Source organism: Fistularia commersonii, chromosome 4 (assembly GCF_037954325.1).
Source record: "Fistularia commersonii isolate RoL2024-O1a breed Wild chromosome 4, RoL_Fcom_v1.0, whole genome shotgun sequence".
NCBI lineage: Eukaryota > Metazoa > Chordata > Actinopteri > Syngnathiformes > Fistulariidae > Fistularia > Fistularia commersonii.
Window position 1 is genome coordinate 22,235,753 of NC_141287.1, and position 18,889 is coordinate 22,254,641.

Consider the following 18,889-nt stretch of genomic DNA (forward strand, 5'->3'; position numbering starts at 1 on the left):
TTGTGTCTCCAGCTCCGCATGTTGAGTTCTCCAAGCCGCTCCATGACGTGGAGGTCCGTGAGAAGGAGTCTGCCAGGTTCGAGTGCGAGGTGTCCCGGGAAAACGTTAAGGTGAGCCCCTCTTGGCCTCCCTGCTGCAGGAAACCCTGCCCTCGCTGCTCCTCACGGCGACTCACCCGAACCCTAAACCCCCCGCAGGTACGCTGGTTCAAGGACGGAAGTGAGATCAGGAAAGGCAAGAAGTATGAGATCACGGCTCAGGGACGCCAGCACGTCCTCATCGTCCACAAGTCCGTCTTCGACGACGAGGCCGAGTACGAGTGTGACGCCCGCATCTGCAAGTCCTCGGGCATGTTGACCGTTGTCGGTAAGAACCGTCGGAGAGCCAGGGGAACCAGGAGAACCCTCGGGAAACCTCACCCGAACCTGAAAAATCAAACCGTTTCGCACTCGGATGCCACCGATTTAGCTTACGACACATTCACACATATGAATCACCGTTTTTAGTTCCATGAAGCAACACACAACCCATGAACGTTCCCCTGAACATACGATATTGTACAAATGTAGTCATCTAGTTTGAGCCGATACTGTGAGCGGCGGCGGGTTGACGGGGTGTCGCTCTGGTCGCAGAGGAGGAGGCCAGGTTCACCAAAAACCTCTCCAACGTGGAGGGAACCGAGACGGACAGCGTCAAGCTGATCTGCGAGGTGTCCAAACCCGGCGCCGACGTCACCTGGTACCGCGGCGACAACGAGCTGCCTGAGGGCGGCCGCTACGAGCAGATTGTGGATGGCAGGAGGAGGATCCTCCTCATCCAGGACCTGAAGATGGCCGATGCCGGGGAGTACAACTGCAGGTTGAGTCCCAGCGTCCGGACCAGCGGCAACCTTAAACTCAATGGTAAGTTGGACTCCCTCAACCATTCCCAAAGACCAGGATATTAACACGATGAAGATGAAGATGATGATGATACGAGTTGTGAAGGAGATAGGAAGGGAAGGGTCTGGCTCTCAGGTGCGGTACGGCACTAGAATGATGCTGGTTCTTCCAGAGGTTCCAGATATAGGCAGGGTTTTAATAAGAGATCCCACGAAGTTACAAAATGACGTATGAGCTGTTTGGCTGACGACACGACAAAGGTTCTTCTGTTAATGTTTCGGTTCTCCGTCTCTCAGAACTGGCTGCCGAGTTCATTTCCAGGCCGCAAAGCCAGGAGGTGGTGGAGGGCGAGAAGGCCGAGTTCACCTGCTCCGTCTCCAAGGAGACCTTCGAGGTGAAGTGGCTGAAGGACGACAGGGAGCTGGAAGCAGGAGAGAAGTTCCAGATGGTCAGTGCCGGCAAGAGACGCAGCCTGGTGATCAAGAGGTGCGAGCTCACGGACGAGGGCGGCTACGTGGTGATGATCGGGACGACTCGCGCCAGCGCCGACCTCACCGTGCTCGGTGAGTCGCTCCCAGCCTTCCGGCCGCTGCCGCAAGATCTTTAGCTGTCGGAGTGGAACAGAAACGCTCAACGTTTCAAATCCGCTCCATAACGCGGTAACAGAATCGTAGAATCAATGTTGAATGAAATGAACGCGTTCAAAAAGTGTGAAATGATACTTTGACCTCAGTATCAAACAGCCCTAATTATCTTGGTCTTCATCTTCTTCACACCTCCTGACTTTGTATGCGATCTTCACGACGCTGTGCCTGGTCCACCACCGGAGCGCCGCGTTTCCTCAAGCTCTCGTCAACATCAGTTTTTCTGTCGGGAGGACAAGCGACTAAAAGAGTTTGTCTCGGGGGCTGAAGGTTTGACTCTCTGTCTGTATCTGCAGAAAAACTGAGGATCATCACCCCGCTGAAGGACACTGAAGCCCAAGAAGGCCAGGAGATTGTCCTAAACTGCGAGGTAAACACAGAAGGAGCCAAGGCCAAGTGGCTGAGGAACGACGAGACCATCTTCGAGAGCAGCAAGTACTTGATGGTCCAGAGGGACAACGTCTTCGCGCTGCGTATCAAAGACGCCCAGAAGGGCGACGAAGCTCAGTACAGCATCAACCTGACCAATCATAGAGGAGAGCACGCCAAGAGCACCTGCAGCCTTGCCGTCAAAGGTCAGTGCCGTCTTTTCCTTCACTGCGTCTGTCTTTAACTCCCGAGGCTTCACACCCGCCTTCGCTTTGTTCAGAGGAGAGTCTGAGGATCGTGGTTCCTCTGGAGGACATCGACACCCAGGAGAAAAAGACAGTCAGCTTCTCCTGCAAGGTCAACAGACCCAAGGCCACGCTGAAGTGGATGAAGGGCGGTGAGGAGATAACCTTCAGCAAACGCCTCGTGTACAGAGTGGACAAGGAGAAGCACACGCTCACCATCAAAGACTGCACGCTGGCCGACGAGGGCGAGTACACCGCCGTGGCCGGAGATGACAAGTCCGCGGCCGAGCTGATCATCAGCGAGGCGCCCACGGACTTCTCCATGCAGCTGACAGACCAGACCATCACAGAGTTTGAGGACGCGGAGTTCACATGCAAGTTGACCAAAGAGAAAGCAGAAGTCAAGTGGTACAGGAACGGACGCGAGATCAGAGAAGGACCAAGGTACCGCGTGTTCTTTGCTCTTTTGGTTTGTTCAATGAAGCCGCAAGCCAGTGAAATGTCAAAATCGTTTAGCGGTGCGTTTGGACATTTAAGCAGCTGATGAATGACACTCTGTTTTTCCAGATACACATTTGAAAAAGACGGCAAGTTTTGCACTCTGCGCATCAAGGAGTGCAGACCAGATGACGAGTGCGAGTATGCCTGCGGCGTGGACGAGAAGAGATCCCGGGCGAGGCTCTTTGTTGAAGGTGGGCTCTCCGGAATCTGTACTTTCTATGACTCTCTCTCTGTCCTCTGCCTTCGCTGATCGTTCGTCTCCTTCTGACCCTCAGAAACCCCGGTGGAGATTGTCAGGCCACCGCAGGACATGCTAGAGCCTCCTGGCTCAGATGTCGTATTCGAGGTGGAGCTCAACAAGGACAGGGTCGAGGTGAAGTGGCTGAGGAACAACATGACCGTCGTCCAGGGAGACAAATACCAGATGATGAGCGAAGGGAAAGTCCACAGGTTGCAGGTCTGTGAGATCCGACCTCGAGACCAAGGAGAATACAGAGTCATTGTCAAAGACAAGGACGCCAAGGCCAAGTTGGAGCTGGCAGGTGAGATACCTTTGTCCAACCTCCGCGGGCTGACCCTCGCAACAGTAGCTCCTGTGAGGTCTCAGCTGACAAAGAAGCGATCAATAATGACCGATAAATCTCTGAGTGAACCAATTACATGGTTTCTCCTCACGCAGCTGTGCCTCAGATAAAGACCACCGACCAGAGTTACGTCACAGATGCTGGGAAGCCCATTGTCATGGCCGTTCCCTACAGCGCCTACCCTCAGGCCGAGGCCGACTGGAAGTTCGACAACATGTCTCTGCCCAAAGACAGTATCCACACTTCAGCTGACCGCACGGAATACTGGCTGAAGGACACCAAGAAGTCGCACCAGGGCCGCTACAAGGTCAGCATCAAGAACAAACATGGAGAGGGAGAGGCTTTCATCAATCTGGAGGTCATTGGTAAGTTCTGACAGTTTAAATATTGTTCTTCTGACGCTACGATTTGTTTGTAACAGAACAACGATTCTACACGACTTCTCTCAGCAGCCGTAGTCTGTCTGTACTCGCTACTAGTTCGGTTGGCTGGTCGACTGACCCCAGCAGTGGAGTCTCGAGGTCTTCGGCAGTCAGGAAGATAATGAAAAACATTAGCTTGAAAGTTCTTTTTGTACTGCTTTGATGAGTGAGTCCATACAGAACTTATAGTGGAATATGAGAACAGGAGCAGCTCTGTTTTTTTTGTCCCTTTACAAGCTTCATTAATCTGAGGCTAGACACCTTCATTTTCAACCCTAGATGTTCCAGGACCTGTGAAGAACCTGCAGGTGATTGACACCGCAGATGGTGAAGTTAGCTTGGCCTGGGAGGAACCAGAGAGTGACGGAGGCAGCAAGGTCATCGCCTACATCGTGGAGAGACGTGATGTGAAGCGGAAGACCTGGATGCTAGCCACAGACCGCGTCGATAGTCCGGAGTACACCGTGACCGGACTGCAGAAAGACTCCATGTACCTGTTCAGAGTTTGCGCCCGTAACCGTGTTGGCAGCGGCCCGACTGTGGAGACCGACAAACCTGTGCAGGCCAAGAACAAGTTTGGTGAGTTCACTTAACACCAATAATCACATCTGACAAAAACCAGAACCGTCCCATGAAATTCTATTTATCGGGCTTTATCTGATTTCTTGTTCAGATGTGCCCGACGCTCCTCTGAACGTCATTGTTGGAAATATTTCAAAGTTCGGCTGCACGCTCTCCTGGGAACCTCCGGAGTCGGACGGAGGCTCACCGATAACCTCCTACATCATCGAGCTGCGTGACAGGACGTCGGTGAAGTGGTCGCCCGTCCAGGTGACCAAGGCTGGCGAGCTCAGCGCGGTCGTTAACGACGTCATCGAGAACAAAGAGTACATTTTCAGAGTCAAAGCGGAAAATAAAGCCGGCATCGGCAGGCCCAGCGCCGCCTCACAACCTGTAAAAATCATGGATCCCATCGGTAAGTCGATGCTCTACCCCGTGTCCTTTTGGCCCCGTGTTAGCATTGAGCCACATGGTGCGTCCGTCCCTTGCAGAACGCCCAAGCCCCCCGCAGAACCTGGTCTGGCAGGACCAGGACAAGAACTCGGTGCAGCTCTCCTGGGAGACGCCGCTGAGGAACGGAGGCAGCACGATTACCGGCTACATCATAGAGCGCTGCGAGGACGGCACCGACAAGTGGCTCCGCTGCAATGCTCGCCTATGCCCCGACCTGTACTATAAGGTACCGCGCTTCATCGAAGACTCTCATGAACGATCCAGGAGGTCCACGGCGCAGCTTTCATGAACCTGAATTGACAAATCGCTTTTTTAGCCTTTCCTTAGTCTACGTGAAATCGGAGCCAACAAACCGGCATCGGCACCGGTTTGGTTCATACGACAAATTGAAAGTCCATTGTGAAATGGAGAGACCCCTGTAGCCTCCGTGATAAGCATTAGGGCCAGCTGACATGACATGTCCCTGAAGAGCAAAGATCAGTGATCCCATGCTATTCCCCGGGACCACTGGAAGACACCTGATCGTTACCCACACCGGTTCAGAAACAGCGATGAGGCTTAAAACTGAGGTGTCGTTCTCATCTCCGCCTAGTCGGTTGTCTTGTCGGTCCATCGTAGCCGGTTGAATGAAATATCTCGTGAGATAATTTTTACCTTGAATATTCTCATTACTTCAGGTGTCTGGTCTGAAATATGGAACAAAGTACAACTACAGAGTTTTTGCTGAGAATGCAGCCGGAGTCTCTGACCCGTCCAATGTCATCGGACCTCTGCTGGCTGACGACCCTCACTGTAAGCTGGGAAAATATATGTTTTCTTCTGTGAGGCTTTTGTTACAACACAAGGATGGAAGGTGTCAAACATCTGTGTTTTCCTAACAAATCACTCTCTATCCCCCATTTCTCTCCTGTATAGTCGCTCCAACCTTTGACCTCAGTGCTTTCAAAGATGGCCTGGAGGTTATCGTACCTCATCCTCTCACAATTAGAGTCCCCATAACTGGGTACCCGATCCCCGTGGCCAAGTGGACCTTGGGAGAGAAGGAGTTGACCACTGAGGACGAACGTGTCACCATGACAACAAAGTCCACTTTTGTAGAGCTTGTTGTGACTCCAAGTGTCCGGCCAGACAAAGGCACCTACACCCTGCAGCTAGAGAATGACGTTACCTCCGTCTCCGGCGAGATAGAAGTCAATGTCATCGGTGGGTCTTGAAATTCATTCTAGCGTCCCATTTTTCTGCAACAGAAAACAAAGCTCAGCGGTTTAAATGAAAAATCGTTTTCCTGTTTTTCGCTGCCGTTGCTTCTCGTCGTCAAATTCAACCTTCTGCTTTTTGCAGCTGCGCCCAGTGCTCCAAAAGACTTCAAGGTGCAGGAAGTGACCCGGGAGCATGTTCACCTGAGCTGGGAGGCTCCTGAGCATGATGGAGGAAGTCCTCTTACTGGCTACCAGGTGGAGAAACGCGATGTATCCCGCAAGACCTGGGTCAAGGTACGCTATCTGCATCAGTCACTCAAGGAATTGACACACCTTTGGGGTGCTTAGTCAGGAAGCATCAAAAAACGGTGCTGTAGAGAAAGTTTTTGGTGTGTCCACACGTCAGGTTTGCCTTTTTATTTCTTGAAGGGAAATCTAAAATACATTCTTCGCTGAAGTAGTCCCACCCATACAGATAAAGATTTGATCATGTCATCTCAATATCATGTCATATCAACTCACTAATTAGACTGGTGAACAGAGCTAAGACTCCAGTGAAACTCTTGAGGTTTCCTTCTGACGTTCAGTATTAAGTCTGTGACTGTGAAAATCAAAAGGTATACCGTATTTTCACGACTATAAGGCGCACATAAAAGTCTTAGATTTTCTTCAAAATGTGTGGCGCGCCCTTTGTGTGTTGTTGCTGTAAGGTGGACGTAGTGGAGAACACCATGAGAACGTTAAAGGGGGAACTGTGGGCGTTGATTGCATATAAAAGAACGGGTATGAGCGTTATGCAGAGCATCGTTGTTTTAACAACCCTGAATGGCAAAGACACAAGCTTATGAAGCAGAGTTTAAATTGAAGGCCATCGGCGACACGGAGGAACAAGGAAATTGAGCAGCCGCGTGAGAATTTAAGATTCATGAATCGACGGTTCGCAAGTGGAGGAAGCTGGAAAACGAGCTCCGACACTTCAAGAAGAGGCAGCTGAGTTTCCGTGGACAAAAGACGAGGAGGCCTGAGTTGGAGGAAAGACTCAAGCAGCGGCTCATCAAGCAAAGGACGAGTGGGAGAAGCTTTTCGACGGTCACCATTCGCTAGCAGGAGAAATGAAAATTGAACATTTCCAAGGAGGTCTTGGTGCTTTCGTTTCATGAAACTGCCATTTTTCCATCTGGACCAGGACGACGGTAGCGCAGCAACTTCCAGCGGTATTATAATGAAAAGCTGGCCATCTTCCACTCCTATTGTAGCAAACAGATTGCCAACAAACACATCCAGCCCAGCCACATCACCAACACGGACGACTACCATGAGAACCTTAAAGGGGAAGCGTGGCTGTGGATTGTATATAAAACCCGCGCCCTATAATCAGGTGCGCCTTATGTGTGTGTTAAATACAGTAATGGCACACATAACTGAGACTGCGCCTTTTAGTACGGTGCGCCTTGTGGTCGTGGAAATGCGGTAAGCCCAGCACAAGTAACGTTACCCATCTGACTATAGACATTCTAGAATAAACAACAGATAAACAAGATCCTCCCTGCAAACACGGGAACACTGTACTTTGTTTTGCAGAGCTATTAATGTCTCATTGAAGATGGTCACGTCTGATCATAACTCGCTCCGCAGGTGATCGCAGGTATCCAGGATCAGGAGTTCACTGTCACCGAGGTTGTCGAAGGGAAAGAGTATCTGTTCCGAGTCATTGCGTTCAACAAGTGTGGACCAGGGGAACCGGCATATATCGACGAGCCTGTCAACGTGTCCTCGCCTGCCAGTAAGTCCAGACGTCATCGCGTCGCTGGAAAGAAAATGGTCTTTTTAGGTTTTTGGATCTGATATGCTTCCCCTTCTAACCACCCTTTTCTTTTACCCTCAGCTGTTCCTGACCCTCCGGAGAATCTGAGGTGGAGAGACAAGTCAGCTAGTGGCATTTTCCTGACCTGGGAGCCTCCCAAGTACGATGGCGGTACCGGTATCCGCGGCTACAATGTGGATCGCTGTCAGAGAGGAACCGATAAGTGGGAGCCTTGCGGAGACCTTGTTCCTGAGCTCAAGTTTCAAGTGACTGGTCTAATTGAGGGCGAGTGGTATGCTTACAGAGTACGAGCCTTGAACCGACTCGGGGCGAGTCGGCCCTGCAAGGCGACCGATGAAATCCAGGCCGTTGATCCCAAAGGTACAGATGCTTAGAAAACATCCGAGCCACCGTTTTGTCCTCTACTTCTTCATATTTGTTTTCCTGGCTAGTACCTGTTTTTGATCACCCGCTGGTTGTTGACAATACAGAGCCACCAGAGATCCAGTTGGACGCCAAGCTGCTGGCAGGTCTTACCGCAAAGGCGGGCAGCAAGATCGAGCTCCCAGCTGAGGTGACGGGAAAACCTGAGCCCCGGGTGAAGTGGACCAAGGCTGACCTCGTTCTCAAACCGGATGACAGGGTTGCCATCGACACCAAGCCGGGACACTCCACTGTCACGGTCTCCAAAACCAAGAGGGACGACAGCTCCACCTACATCATTGAAGCCACCAACAGCTGCGGACGCGCCACCGCCACCGTTGACGTCAACATACTCGGTGAGTCTTTATCGTGGCAGATCTATCAGTCTTTGAAGCATTTTCTTCTTCTGCTAGGAATTGACCATCTTCTCCCATACAGATAAACCTGGCCCTCCTGCTGCCTTTGACATCTCGGAGATCACGAACGAGTCCTGCTTCTTGGCCTGGAATCCACCTCGTGACGATGGTGGCTCCAGAGTCACCAACTACATTGTTGAGCGCAGAGCTGCCGACAGTGAGATCTGGCACCGTCTGTCCTCCACCATCAAGCAAACCACCTATAGAGCTGTTGGCTTGGTCAAGTTTAAAGAGTACATCTTCCGAGCATTCGCTGAGAACCAGTTTGGTGTTGGTCCACCGGCCGAACATCCATCCATCATTGCCAGATACCCGTTCGGTAGGCACCCGACTCAAAAAAGGGTTTTATGTTCAGCTTGTACTATCTATTGAATCATTTACATAAAATGATGTGTCTTAGCTGTAATGAATTAGCATTTCAGAGGTACATTTCTGCCTCAAAGAAAACAAAGCATGAAATTTGATCCGAAAAAAATATTGCTTCTTTTCCCAAGACACTCCCGGAGCTCCGTACAAGCTGGAGCCATCAGACATCGCCAAGGACTCCGTGACACTGACCTGGTACGAGCCCGATGAAGATGGCGGAAGCCCCATCACAGGATACTGGGTGGAGAGATACGAGCCTGATCATGACAAGTGGATCAGATGTAACAAGCTACCGATCAAAGATACAAACTACAGGTGTGTTTGGCCACCAGGCTACTGAGGTCGGTTTCACGTTTAACTTCGGGGTTACATGCTAACGCGTGTTTGCCTCTGCAGGGTCAAAGGACTTCCGACCAGGAAGAAGTACAAGTTCAGAGTTCTGGCTGAAAATCTGTCCGGAACTGGAAAACCCAGCAAGGAGACTGATCCTGTCCTGGTCAAGGATCCAATCGGTACCACAACCCTTTTTTTATGATTATTCACATATCCGCTTCTTTTATCTTTAAGAGGAACTCATTTGGAGCATTGAAAATATTTGTCATAACTTAGATCCTCCATGGCCCCCTGGGAAACCCACGGTGAAGGATGTGGCTAAGACATCCTGCTTCCTGATGTGGACCAAACCTGAGCACGATGGAGGAGCAAAGATCGAAGGCTACATCATCGAGATGCTGAAGAGCGGCACGACAGACTGGATCCGTGTGGCAGAGAACATCAGTATCACTGAGCACTTCCTCAAGGGCCTGATGGAGAAGCAGGAGTACTCGTTCAGGGTGCGAGCTGTCAACCTGGCAGGGGAGAGTGAGCCCAGCGAGCCCAGCGAGCCAGTGCTCTGCAAGGAGAGGCTAAGTAAGACACCTTCACACAGAAGGGCCAACATAAAGACAAATATCTTAAACCGTCCGTCCAAAGCACAAAAACGTCAAATTTGTATACGACTGAAAGGAACAACTCCGTCTAGTTCTTGTGGAGAGAAAAAAAATCCCTGTCAATTGACAGAGTGAGATCTAGACCTACTCTCTGTGTAAAGTGTCACCTGGCGATCTTTGGGGATTGGTGCTGTATACAGTATATAGATACCAGTTGTTATGATTTGACTTTCTCAAACTCGAGTTTTAAATGACAAGTTCATGATTTTAACGTGTCCGCAGACCCGCCCACTGCTCCTCGTTGGCTGGAGGTCATCAGCATCAACAGGAACAATGCTGAGCTGAAGTGGACTGTGCCTGAGCGCGACGGCGGCTCACCCATCACCAACTATGTGGTGGAGAAGCGAGATGTGAGACGTAAAGGCTGGCAGGCTGTGGACACCACGGTCAAGGAGTTGAAGTACACCGTCACCCCTCTCAACGAAGGGTCGCTCTACGTCTTCCGTGTAGCCGCAGAGAACTCCGTGGGCATTGGCCCGTTCTGTGAGCTGCAGGACTCTGTGCTCGCCAAAGACACTTTCAGTAAGTTAGCGTAATTGTTTTTTTTTATTTTCTACAATTTGTTGGAAAGATTTAAAGAGCCTAATCACAGTCAACCGTTACAGCCACTCCTGGGCCGCCTTACGGCCTCATCGTCTGTGCCGTCACAAAGAGATACGTGGATCTGCAGTGGGAGGAACCCAAAAACGATGGTGGAAGACCCATCCTGAGGTAGGACAAAAAACCCATATCTGCAGTTTGAGGCAGAGGTACTCTCACTCGTTGTAGTAGAGGTGTCCATTATTTCACCCATTGACTCTCCTCACACAAACTCACACAGACACAAACACGCACAAAACAGTATGAAAACCTGCTTCTCAAGTACAATGATCAAGAGCAGTTCGTGGTTAAGTACCTACAAGAGGGAGGACACTTGGACACTGTCTCAGGGCAGCGTGGGACTCGGTTCACCGACCATCAACTTTCACCAAAACATGTATCTTAATGAAAGCCGGCACGGGGCACCGAAACATCTCCTGATCCTCCTCGTACTGGTTTGCAGGTATTCAATTGAGAAGAAGGAGAAACTCGGAACTCGTTGGGTGAAGTGTGGCAAGACTTCAGGCCCTGACTGTAAATACAGAGTGACGGATGTGATTGAAGGAACAGAGGTTCAGTTTCAAGTACGCGCCGAGAATGAGGCTGGAACCGGGCACCCGAGTGAACCCACCGAGATCCTCACCATCGAAGATCCAACAGGTTTGTCCGCGGAGCAAATCATTTCCATGAGTCACGATCATCATTCCATGATCAGACCAACTTTGTCACAGGCAGCGTGAATTGCACTGTCCGATCTGTCTCGTCAGGCGTACCATCTCCACCCACTGAGCTGCATGTGACCGGAGCAAGCAGGAAGTTCCTGGCTATCGCCTGGAAACCTCCGCAGAGAGACGGCGGCTGCCCCATCAGCGGCTACCACATTGAGATGTGTGAAGCTGGTACCGAGAAATGGATGAGGGTAAACTCACGACCTGTGAAGGAGCTGAAGTTCACTGTGGAGGAAGGTATCGTGCCCGAGAAGGAGTACATCCTCAGAGTGAGAGCCATCAACGCAGCCGGAGTCAGCGAGCCTTCCGACATCTCTGAGAACGTTGTTGCCAAGGACTCTGACTGTAAGCACGTTTACCGTTTCGGCGTCCCTGGTTGGTCACTTTGGAGCTTACATTCTTTCTGTCTCCAGGTAACCCCACGCTGGAATTCCAGACCTTAGACCTGGTTGTCGTAGAGACAGAGAAGCTCCACATCCCGGTTCCCTTCCGAGCCGTCCCGTCACCGAAAATCACCTGGCACAAAGATGGCAAGGAACTGAAGGCACATGACCGCCTCGGTCTCAGGTTAGTGCAGCTTCCAGCAATGATTTTTGTGTTTTTATGTGAACGGTCCAAACACAAATCTTTCAGTCTTCATTCTAGCATCAGAATGTATAATCAGTCAGTGGTATGAAGTTCAACTCATTGACACATGGTATTGATCTTACCTTAATCCGCAAACACTGTTGCTTAGCTATGGTGAAACAATGAGATGTCAGTATCTGTAAAGCTTTTACGGAAATCCACTCCTTGGTCCGCAAAACATCAAGACTGCCTGCCGTCACCTGAGGAAACCCGCATCTACTTGGAGAATGACTATTGCTTTTAGTGTTGTTTAGTTTTTGTTTTTTTTCATTTTTGCCATATATTTGTTTGCGATTGTTTTTGCTCAATAGAAAGGAGTACACTTCCTGCCACCTTGAGGTGGACAGTAGCGTCCATGCTGATGCTGGACAGTACAAAGTGACCCTGGAGAACAACCTGGGAGCAGCTAGCGCCACCATCAACGTGAAAGTCATCGGTACGTAATCTCATTCCGGCAGTCACAGTAGAGCTGAACCTTGTTTGAAACTCCCTCTGTGCTGTCAGGTCTTCCCGGGCCTTGCAAAGAAATCGTGGCCTCTGAGATCACAAAGAGCTCCTGCAAAGTGACCTGGGATCCTCCAGATTATGATGGCGGCACCCCAATCGTTCACTACATCCTGCAGGTCCGTCAGAGACGGGTTTTTTTTGTTGTTCATTTATGGACATTTTACATCTAAATCGCAATCGCTAACGGTTTTGTTCTGTGCGTCATCTCAGCGGCGTGAAGCTGGCAGGAGAACCTATGTCAATATGATGTCTGGGGAGAACAAGGTGTGCTGGACTGTCAAAGACCTCATCCCCAATGGAGAATACTACTTCAGAGTCCAGGCGGTGAACAAGATTGGAGGCGGAGAGTTTATCGAGCTCCGTAACCCAGTCATTGCAGAGGACCAGAAACGTAAGAAAACCTAAATCAGGCAATGTTTCTTGAAGTTTTTCCCCCCACTGAAATCACAAAAAAATCCGGATCCTTTTATTTTGCGATGAAGTTTGATACCAAATCTCAGGTAAATCGTTTCTTTTGACTTTCACCTGAAACGCGTCCCCTGTCCTGTCTCAGATGCCCCCGACCCACCGGTGGACGTGGAGACTCACAACCCCACCGCCAGCACCGTCACATTGACCTGGAAGCCTCCCATGTACGACGGGGGCTCCAAAATTATGGGCTACATTTTGGAGAGGCAGCAGAAGGGCGAGGACAAGTGGGAGAGATGCAACGATTTCTTGGTGCCTGTCCTGTCCTATACAGTCAGGGGACTGACGGAGGGCAAGAGCTTTGCCTTTAGGGTCAGAGCTGAAAATGCAGCAGGTGTCAGCGAGCCCTCGCGAGGCACGCTGTTCGTCAAGGCCATGGATGCTGTTGGTAAGAGTGACCATCTAAGAACCGTTTAAATCTCTTCCTGTGAACATGTTTTCTTGCGATACCCTCCGGGCGACATGTTTCCTGTGTTTGTGTTCATGCATTTGCGTCTTTTCTCAGATGCTCCCAAGGTTTTCCTGAGCGGCAGCCTGCAGTCTGGCCTGAGTGTGAAGCGCGGCAGTGAGATCTGTCTCGACGCCAACATCTCTGGCTCACCGTACCCTCAGATAACCTGGTACTGGAATAACGAGGTGATTCGGCCAGAGGCGCGCCGCAAGAGGCCTGAAAAGCCGCTCAAGAAGAAGGTGGAGAAGGTGGAGAAAAAGGAAGAGGAAAAGAAGGAGGAAGACAAAGAGGACAAGAAAGAAGAGAAGACAGAAGACAAGAAAGAGGACAAGAAGGAGGAAGAGAAGCAGGCGACTGAGCCTGAGGTGGAGGAGTCCGACTACCCAACCATCAACGAACGACTGTCCATCAACAACAGCCGGAGAGGAACGTCTTCGGTGGTCATCAGGGACTCCCTGCGCTCTGACCACGGTGTCTACATGGTGAAGGTGGAGAATGACCATGGTATTGCTTCAGCAACATGCGAAGTCAATGTACTGGGTGAGGAGTCTGTCATTTTCTCTTCTGTTTGAGGGAAGCTAAATATCGCCTGTGTTTTTCAGCTCTCCGGCTTCCGAAATGACAATAATAATTGCGGTTGTCAGCCAAACCACAGTAAAATTATGGATCATAAGCATTTGTCTCAATGGTCCACTTTCAGGATTTTCTTCCTATCTACTAGAGGAGTCATTAGTTTATTAGTCAGTACTAATTCCAGCCTTTTTACAGTTTTTTGGGGTTTTGCACACTTCTAGCGAACCACAGGCCGCAAACAGACACATGTGCTGCAGGTCAAACATAAATTGCAGCCGGTAAGAAACATTTTCACGTGGGAATGAAGACCCATCAATGTTCACACTTTCCATATTCATGATGGATCATCATCAGTCTCACATTGCCAAGCCAGCAGTTGCACGTCAGGCATGAAGACACAAAACCCCGCTAGGATTATCAATAAGCTGTGGATGAATAGGATTACAGCGCTCACACACTGGACACAAAATGTAAAAATATCAGAGGCGAAAAGTTGTCCTTCTCTTTGCAGACACACCTGGGCCTCCGGTGAACTTCCGCTTCGAAGAGGTGAGGAAGAATTCTGTGGTGTGCCGCTGGGATCCTCCTCTGGACGATGGCGGCAGCGAGATTCTCAACTACACTTTGGAAAAGAAGGACAACTCCAAGCTGGAAATTGGCTACAGCTGTGTCACCTCCACCCTGAGAGGTTGCCGCTATCTGGTGCCCAAACTCATCGAAAAGAAGGAGTACATCTTCAGGGTTGTGGCCGAGAACAAGTTTGGCGCCGGTCCACCTTGCATCTCCAAGCCACTTATTGCTAAGAATCCATTCGGTGGGTAGATCTTTGAAGATAAGGAGCAAGTGTGTTTTTCCCAAGATATGCAAGCTCTTTTCTGGAGTCAAACTCCTCAAGTTTCACAAAAGCATTACTTTGGCAGTCTTTTGCCTCGATGGTTACCGATTCTTTGTCATATTTATTTCTATCAGAAACTCCTGAGGCTCCAGAAAAGCCACAGATTGAAGACATCACCGCCCACAGCATGCTGGTCACCTGGAATGAGCCAAATGACAACGGGAGCCCCATCCTGGGATACTGGGTGGAGCGCCGCGAAATCAATAGCTCGCACTGGGCTCGTGTGAACCGGTAAGGAAAAACCACAAACTATGTAACACCGTTCAACTCGCACCGTTTCTTCAGCAATTTTTTTTCTCCCGTATGTTCTGTACAGAGATCTCGTCGATGACACTGAGCTGAATGTCGAAGGACTTCTGGAGGGCATGACTTACATCTTCAGGGTGGCGGCTGAAAACCAGGCCGGCCCTGGAAAGTTCAGTGTCCCGTCTGAACCTAAGACAGCTCAAGCCCCCATATGTACGTGAAGTGATGTGAACAGAATAAGTCCAAAAAAAAATTGTTCAGAGTTGAAATTTATCGACCCCTTTTTTTTGCGAACATTCAGTGCCTCCTGGACCACCAGTCGCCCGGGTGGTGGCGACCACTGACCACTCCATCGATGTTGAGTGGGATCCACCGACTGACACTGGAGGAGGGGAGATACTGGGATACCATGTGGATAAGGTCTCTGTTCATGAAATGTCATAAAATCATGTTTCCAATCAGTTTATCCCTTAAACATGAAATCTGTGCCGCTCAGACTGAAGTTTCTCTGTCCATCCACACCCCTCAGGCTGTGGCTGGCACAAAAGACTGGTCCAGGTCCACAGAGCGCCCATGGAAAACGCGGGCATTCACTGTTTATGGAGTCCGGGAGGGTGCCAAGTACCTGGTCCGAGTCATTGCCTGCAACGCTGCTGGTGAAGGAACACCAGGATTCACAGAGTCTGTGTTTGTCAGGAACCCTGCAGGTCAGGAGTCACTAAAGGAAACACAGATTTACAGCAAGCGGATGTGATGATTTGGTGATTGACTGCCCTATTGACCCACAACCTCTTCTTGCAGAGGTGCCAGTAATTGAGCTGGACCTTTCCGTCAAGAATGGTGTGGTTATCAGAGCTGGTGAGACACTTCGTTTGCCCGCCACAGTCACCGGTAAACCATACCCGTCTATCACTTGGACAAAGGATGATGCCAAACCTGACAAGGACCGCGTAGAGATCCTCTCAGAAGGCAACGATAGCATTGTTTTTATTAAGAACATTCAAAGGAAGGACTGTGGGAAGTACCAGATCTCTGCCTGTAACCCCAGTGGCACAAAGAATGCTTCCACCAGAGTGGAAGTCATGGGTAAGCGAAATTTCAGAAGTTCGTTTTAGGAGCTGTGAATGGAAACTGTATGGGAAGCATGCAGTGACACAGAGACACTGCTTTTTCTCTAGATGTTCCCGGCCCTGTCACGGACTTGAAGCCCGTGGTCGTCACCCGTAAGATGATTTTCTTGAACTGGGACGACCCAGAGGACGATGGAGGAAGTGACCTGACCGGCTTCATTGTCGAACGCAAAGATGCCAAGATGCACACGTGGAGGCAGCCCGTTGAAACGGCGTCGTCCAAGTGCGAGTGTGTGGGTATTATGGAGGGGCAAGACTACATGTTCCGAGTCATTGCCAAGAACAAGTATGGCATGGGTCCACCTGTCGAACTGGGACCAATAAAAGCTGTTGATCCAAAGGGTGAGTCCTGCCGTTACTTATTATGTTCTGTAGTTGTCATCGAAAAAGACTTGGAGACACAGTCAAAAACTCGCCTCTTTACTATTGCTGCACTTTTTCTAAAGGACCACCGTCCTACCCCGAGAAGTTCCACTACACAGAGCGCACCAAGAATTCCATCACATTGGCCTGGAAGCCCCCTCGCAATGATGGTGGAAGTCCTGTGATCGGATACTTTGTTGAAAAGAAGAGACAGGACCAGCAGGCCTTCGAGCCCTGCAACACCGAAATCTGTCCAAACATGACCATGACTGTTGAGGGCCTGGATGAAGCCTGGATGTATGAGTTCAGAATCAAGTGCGCCAATCTAATCGGAGAGAGCGAGCCGTCCATCCCGCTGATGGTGGTGATCCAAGATGACGAGAGTAAGCTTGTGTATTTGAAAGGGGCTCAAAGCCTGATTGTTCTCATAGAATGGCAAACGAGCATGTCCACATCTCAAAAGAGCGCAAAAGAGCTCAAAAGAGGAGAGGCTCTCTGTTCGGGCATGCCGAAAAACTTAGGCTTTGTTTTGTGCTTTTTTTTTTTTTATTGGTCAACTGGCTGATTCATTTCTCTCTCGTCTCGTTCCTCCCAGTCGCTCCAGAGATCCACATGCTGAAACAATTCAAGGCCGATACCATCACTGTGAAAAAGGGTGAAAGCGTTGAGATTCCTGCGGACATTCTGGGACTTCCCATCCCCAAGGTTGAGTGGTGTAAGGACGACGTGGTGATCGAGAAGCCGACTGACACTCTGCTGATGGAGACAGAGGTGACTGGCAGGACAAACTGCAAGACCACATTGTCCATCCCAGCAGTGAACAGAAGAGACCGTGGCAGCTACACGGTCTCTGCCTCCAACAACATGGGCTCAGCCAAGCACACCGTCCATGTCATGGTGCTAGGTGAGTCAGAACCGGCTGCAGACGGAAGTGGATAAAGGGCAAAGAGCCAGTCGGGAAATGAAAAATCAATCCATTCCGCTACTTGAACCTCTTGTTTTTCTGCAGACCGACCTCTTCCACCCAGGAATGTAACAGTTTCCAATATCAAGTCAGAGTCTTGTTACCTTCATTGGGATGCACCCTTGGACAACGGTGGTAGCGAGTTGACCAACTACATTGTTGAAAGGAGAATTGTAGATTCAGATGAGGAGGAAGCACCATGGGTGGAGGTCACCAACAGCATAATTGACAGGAAATACGGGGTATGTCTTGTTTGGGGTTGCAAAAAGGTATAAATTACATAAAAGTACCATTATATTCAAGTCTCAATGGACTGTCTCCATCTTCCGCAGATGTGGAACCTGGAAACCAACAAGACATACATGTTCCGTGTCAGGGCTGAGAACCGCTATGGCAAGTCTGACCCCTGTTCAACAGAAGAAGTCCAGATCATTGACCCCTTCGGCCTTCCGGGCCCACCAGAGAAACCAACTATCACCGAGTACTCGAAGACAACAATGACCCTCACATGGGAACCTCCCAGAGACAGCGGTGGGTCGATGATCATTGGCTACTGGCTGGAGAAAAGGGTGAAGGGCACCTCATACTGGGCCAGAGTGAACAAGATGCCTGTGACCAAGAGGGCTATAAAAGGCTGGGAGTACCAGGTGAGGCACCTGCGTTTTGGTTTCTCCCTGGTTGGTACAGTTGTACAGTTGATTACTTTGAATGCAAAATGTTTACAGTACAAAGTCATCCTATTATGAAGATCCAAATAGTGGTCGCAAAAAGAACGTAATATTAGAATTTTTATATCAGAGACCAGCAAGAGGGGAAAAAAATGGCATCCTCGATCTGCTTTTCAGATAACTCGTCTGATAGAAGGAACCGAATACGAGTTCCGGGTTGCAGCCTGCAATTCTGCAGGAACTGGACCATTTAGTGCACCATCTGACTCTGCCTTCGCCGTGGATCCTCTGAGTAAGTACTTACAGTAGCTGACCCGCCATTTGACTTTTACATCATTTCACTTTGCTCTTCTGCTGAGTTTGACCGCACGCTACCTGTGGCCGAATTCTCGTGCCTTTTCCGATTTCCCTTGAATGACAATCATTTTCACGAACCGTCCTTCACTCTCTAGCTCCTCCAGGCATGCCTGCCGCTCCCGTAGTGGCTGACAAGACCAAGCACAATGTCACACTGACGTGGAAGCCACCAGAGAGGGATGGAGGAAGTCCCATCAAGGGCTACATCATCCAGATCCAGGATGAAGGCCAATCAGACTGGGTGAGGGTCAATGACCCTGACAGCCTGCACCCCAACACTGAGTTCACCGTGCCCAGCCTCCGGGAGTTGAAACGTTACCGCTTCAGGATCATTGCAGTGAACGACATCGGCGAGTCCGACCCCAGCCCCCGCACCAGCGAGGTGCTGATTGAGGAAGTCCAGCGTAAGTCTGCCTCTGACATCAACTAAAACTGATGAAGTGAGATAATGAGTAGAAAAGTCTGACGTTTCCGCC

At 50.1% G+C, this 18,889-nt stretch overlaps 1 protein-coding gene across 1 annotated transcript in view; it reads left to right on the top strand.

Moving 5' to 3' along the window:
- LOC147235135 (titin-like) overlaps positions 1 to 18,889 on the top strand; it is a 183,393-nt gene that overhangs the window by 95,342 nt on the left and 69,162 nt on the right. Inside the window, exons 124-168 of the mRNA XM_086146017.1 lie at positions 13 to 110; positions 198 to 366; positions 633 to 902; positions 1,178 to 1,444; positions 1,822 to 2,100; positions 2,175 to 2,583; positions 2,707 to 2,831; positions 2,916 to 3,182; positions 3,320 to 3,589; positions 3,926 to 4,225; positions 4,320 to 4,622; positions 4,699 to 4,886; positions 5,338 to 5,452; positions 5,576 to 5,863; positions 6,002 to 6,153; positions 7,495 to 7,642; positions 7,745 to 8,044; positions 8,155 to 8,442; positions 8,525 to 8,821; positions 8,997 to 9,183; positions 9,265 to 9,380; positions 9,478 to 9,777; positions 10,080 to 10,379; positions 10,463 to 10,568; positions 10,900 to 11,096; positions 11,204 to 11,509; positions 11,578 to 11,731; positions 12,103 to 12,227; positions 12,296 to 12,414; positions 12,509 to 12,689; positions 12,852 to 13,154; positions 13,272 to 13,757; positions 14,302 to 14,604; positions 14,760 to 14,916; positions 15,002 to 15,144; positions 15,233 to 15,351; positions 15,461 to 15,638; positions 15,733 to 16,017; positions 16,110 to 16,403; positions 16,508 to 16,807; positions 17,020 to 17,328; positions 17,434 to 17,630; positions 17,721 to 18,035; positions 18,234 to 18,348; positions 18,509 to 18,817. Coding sequence (XP_086002143.1) covers positions 13 to 110; positions 198 to 366; positions 633 to 902; positions 1,178 to 1,444; positions 1,822 to 2,100; positions 2,175 to 2,583; positions 2,707 to 2,831; positions 2,916 to 3,182; positions 3,320 to 3,589; positions 3,926 to 4,225; positions 4,320 to 4,622; positions 4,699 to 4,886; positions 5,338 to 5,452; positions 5,576 to 5,863; positions 6,002 to 6,153; positions 7,495 to 7,642; positions 7,745 to 8,044; positions 8,155 to 8,442; positions 8,525 to 8,821; positions 8,997 to 9,183; positions 9,265 to 9,380; positions 9,478 to 9,777; positions 10,080 to 10,379; positions 10,463 to 10,568; positions 10,900 to 11,096; positions 11,204 to 11,509; positions 11,578 to 11,731; positions 12,103 to 12,227; positions 12,296 to 12,414; positions 12,509 to 12,689; positions 12,852 to 13,154; positions 13,272 to 13,757; positions 14,302 to 14,604; positions 14,760 to 14,916; positions 15,002 to 15,144; positions 15,233 to 15,351; positions 15,461 to 15,638; positions 15,733 to 16,017; positions 16,110 to 16,403; positions 16,508 to 16,807; positions 17,020 to 17,328; positions 17,434 to 17,630; positions 17,721 to 18,035; positions 18,234 to 18,348; positions 18,509 to 18,817 — 10,437 coding nt within the window. The remainder of the gene's footprint in view (positions 1 to 12; positions 111 to 197; positions 367 to 632; positions 903 to 1,177; positions 1,445 to 1,821; positions 2,101 to 2,174; positions 2,584 to 2,706; positions 2,832 to 2,915; positions 3,183 to 3,319; positions 3,590 to 3,925; positions 4,226 to 4,319; positions 4,623 to 4,698; positions 4,887 to 5,337; positions 5,453 to 5,575; positions 5,864 to 6,001; positions 6,154 to 7,494; positions 7,643 to 7,744; positions 8,045 to 8,154; positions 8,443 to 8,524; positions 8,822 to 8,996; positions 9,184 to 9,264; positions 9,381 to 9,477; positions 9,778 to 10,079; positions 10,380 to 10,462; positions 10,569 to 10,899; positions 11,097 to 11,203; positions 11,510 to 11,577; positions 11,732 to 12,102; positions 12,228 to 12,295; positions 12,415 to 12,508; positions 12,690 to 12,851; positions 13,155 to 13,271; positions 13,758 to 14,301; positions 14,605 to 14,759; positions 14,917 to 15,001; positions 15,145 to 15,232; positions 15,352 to 15,460; positions 15,639 to 15,732; positions 16,018 to 16,109; positions 16,404 to 16,507; positions 16,808 to 17,019; positions 17,329 to 17,433; positions 17,631 to 17,720; positions 18,036 to 18,233; positions 18,349 to 18,508; positions 18,818 to 18,889) is intronic.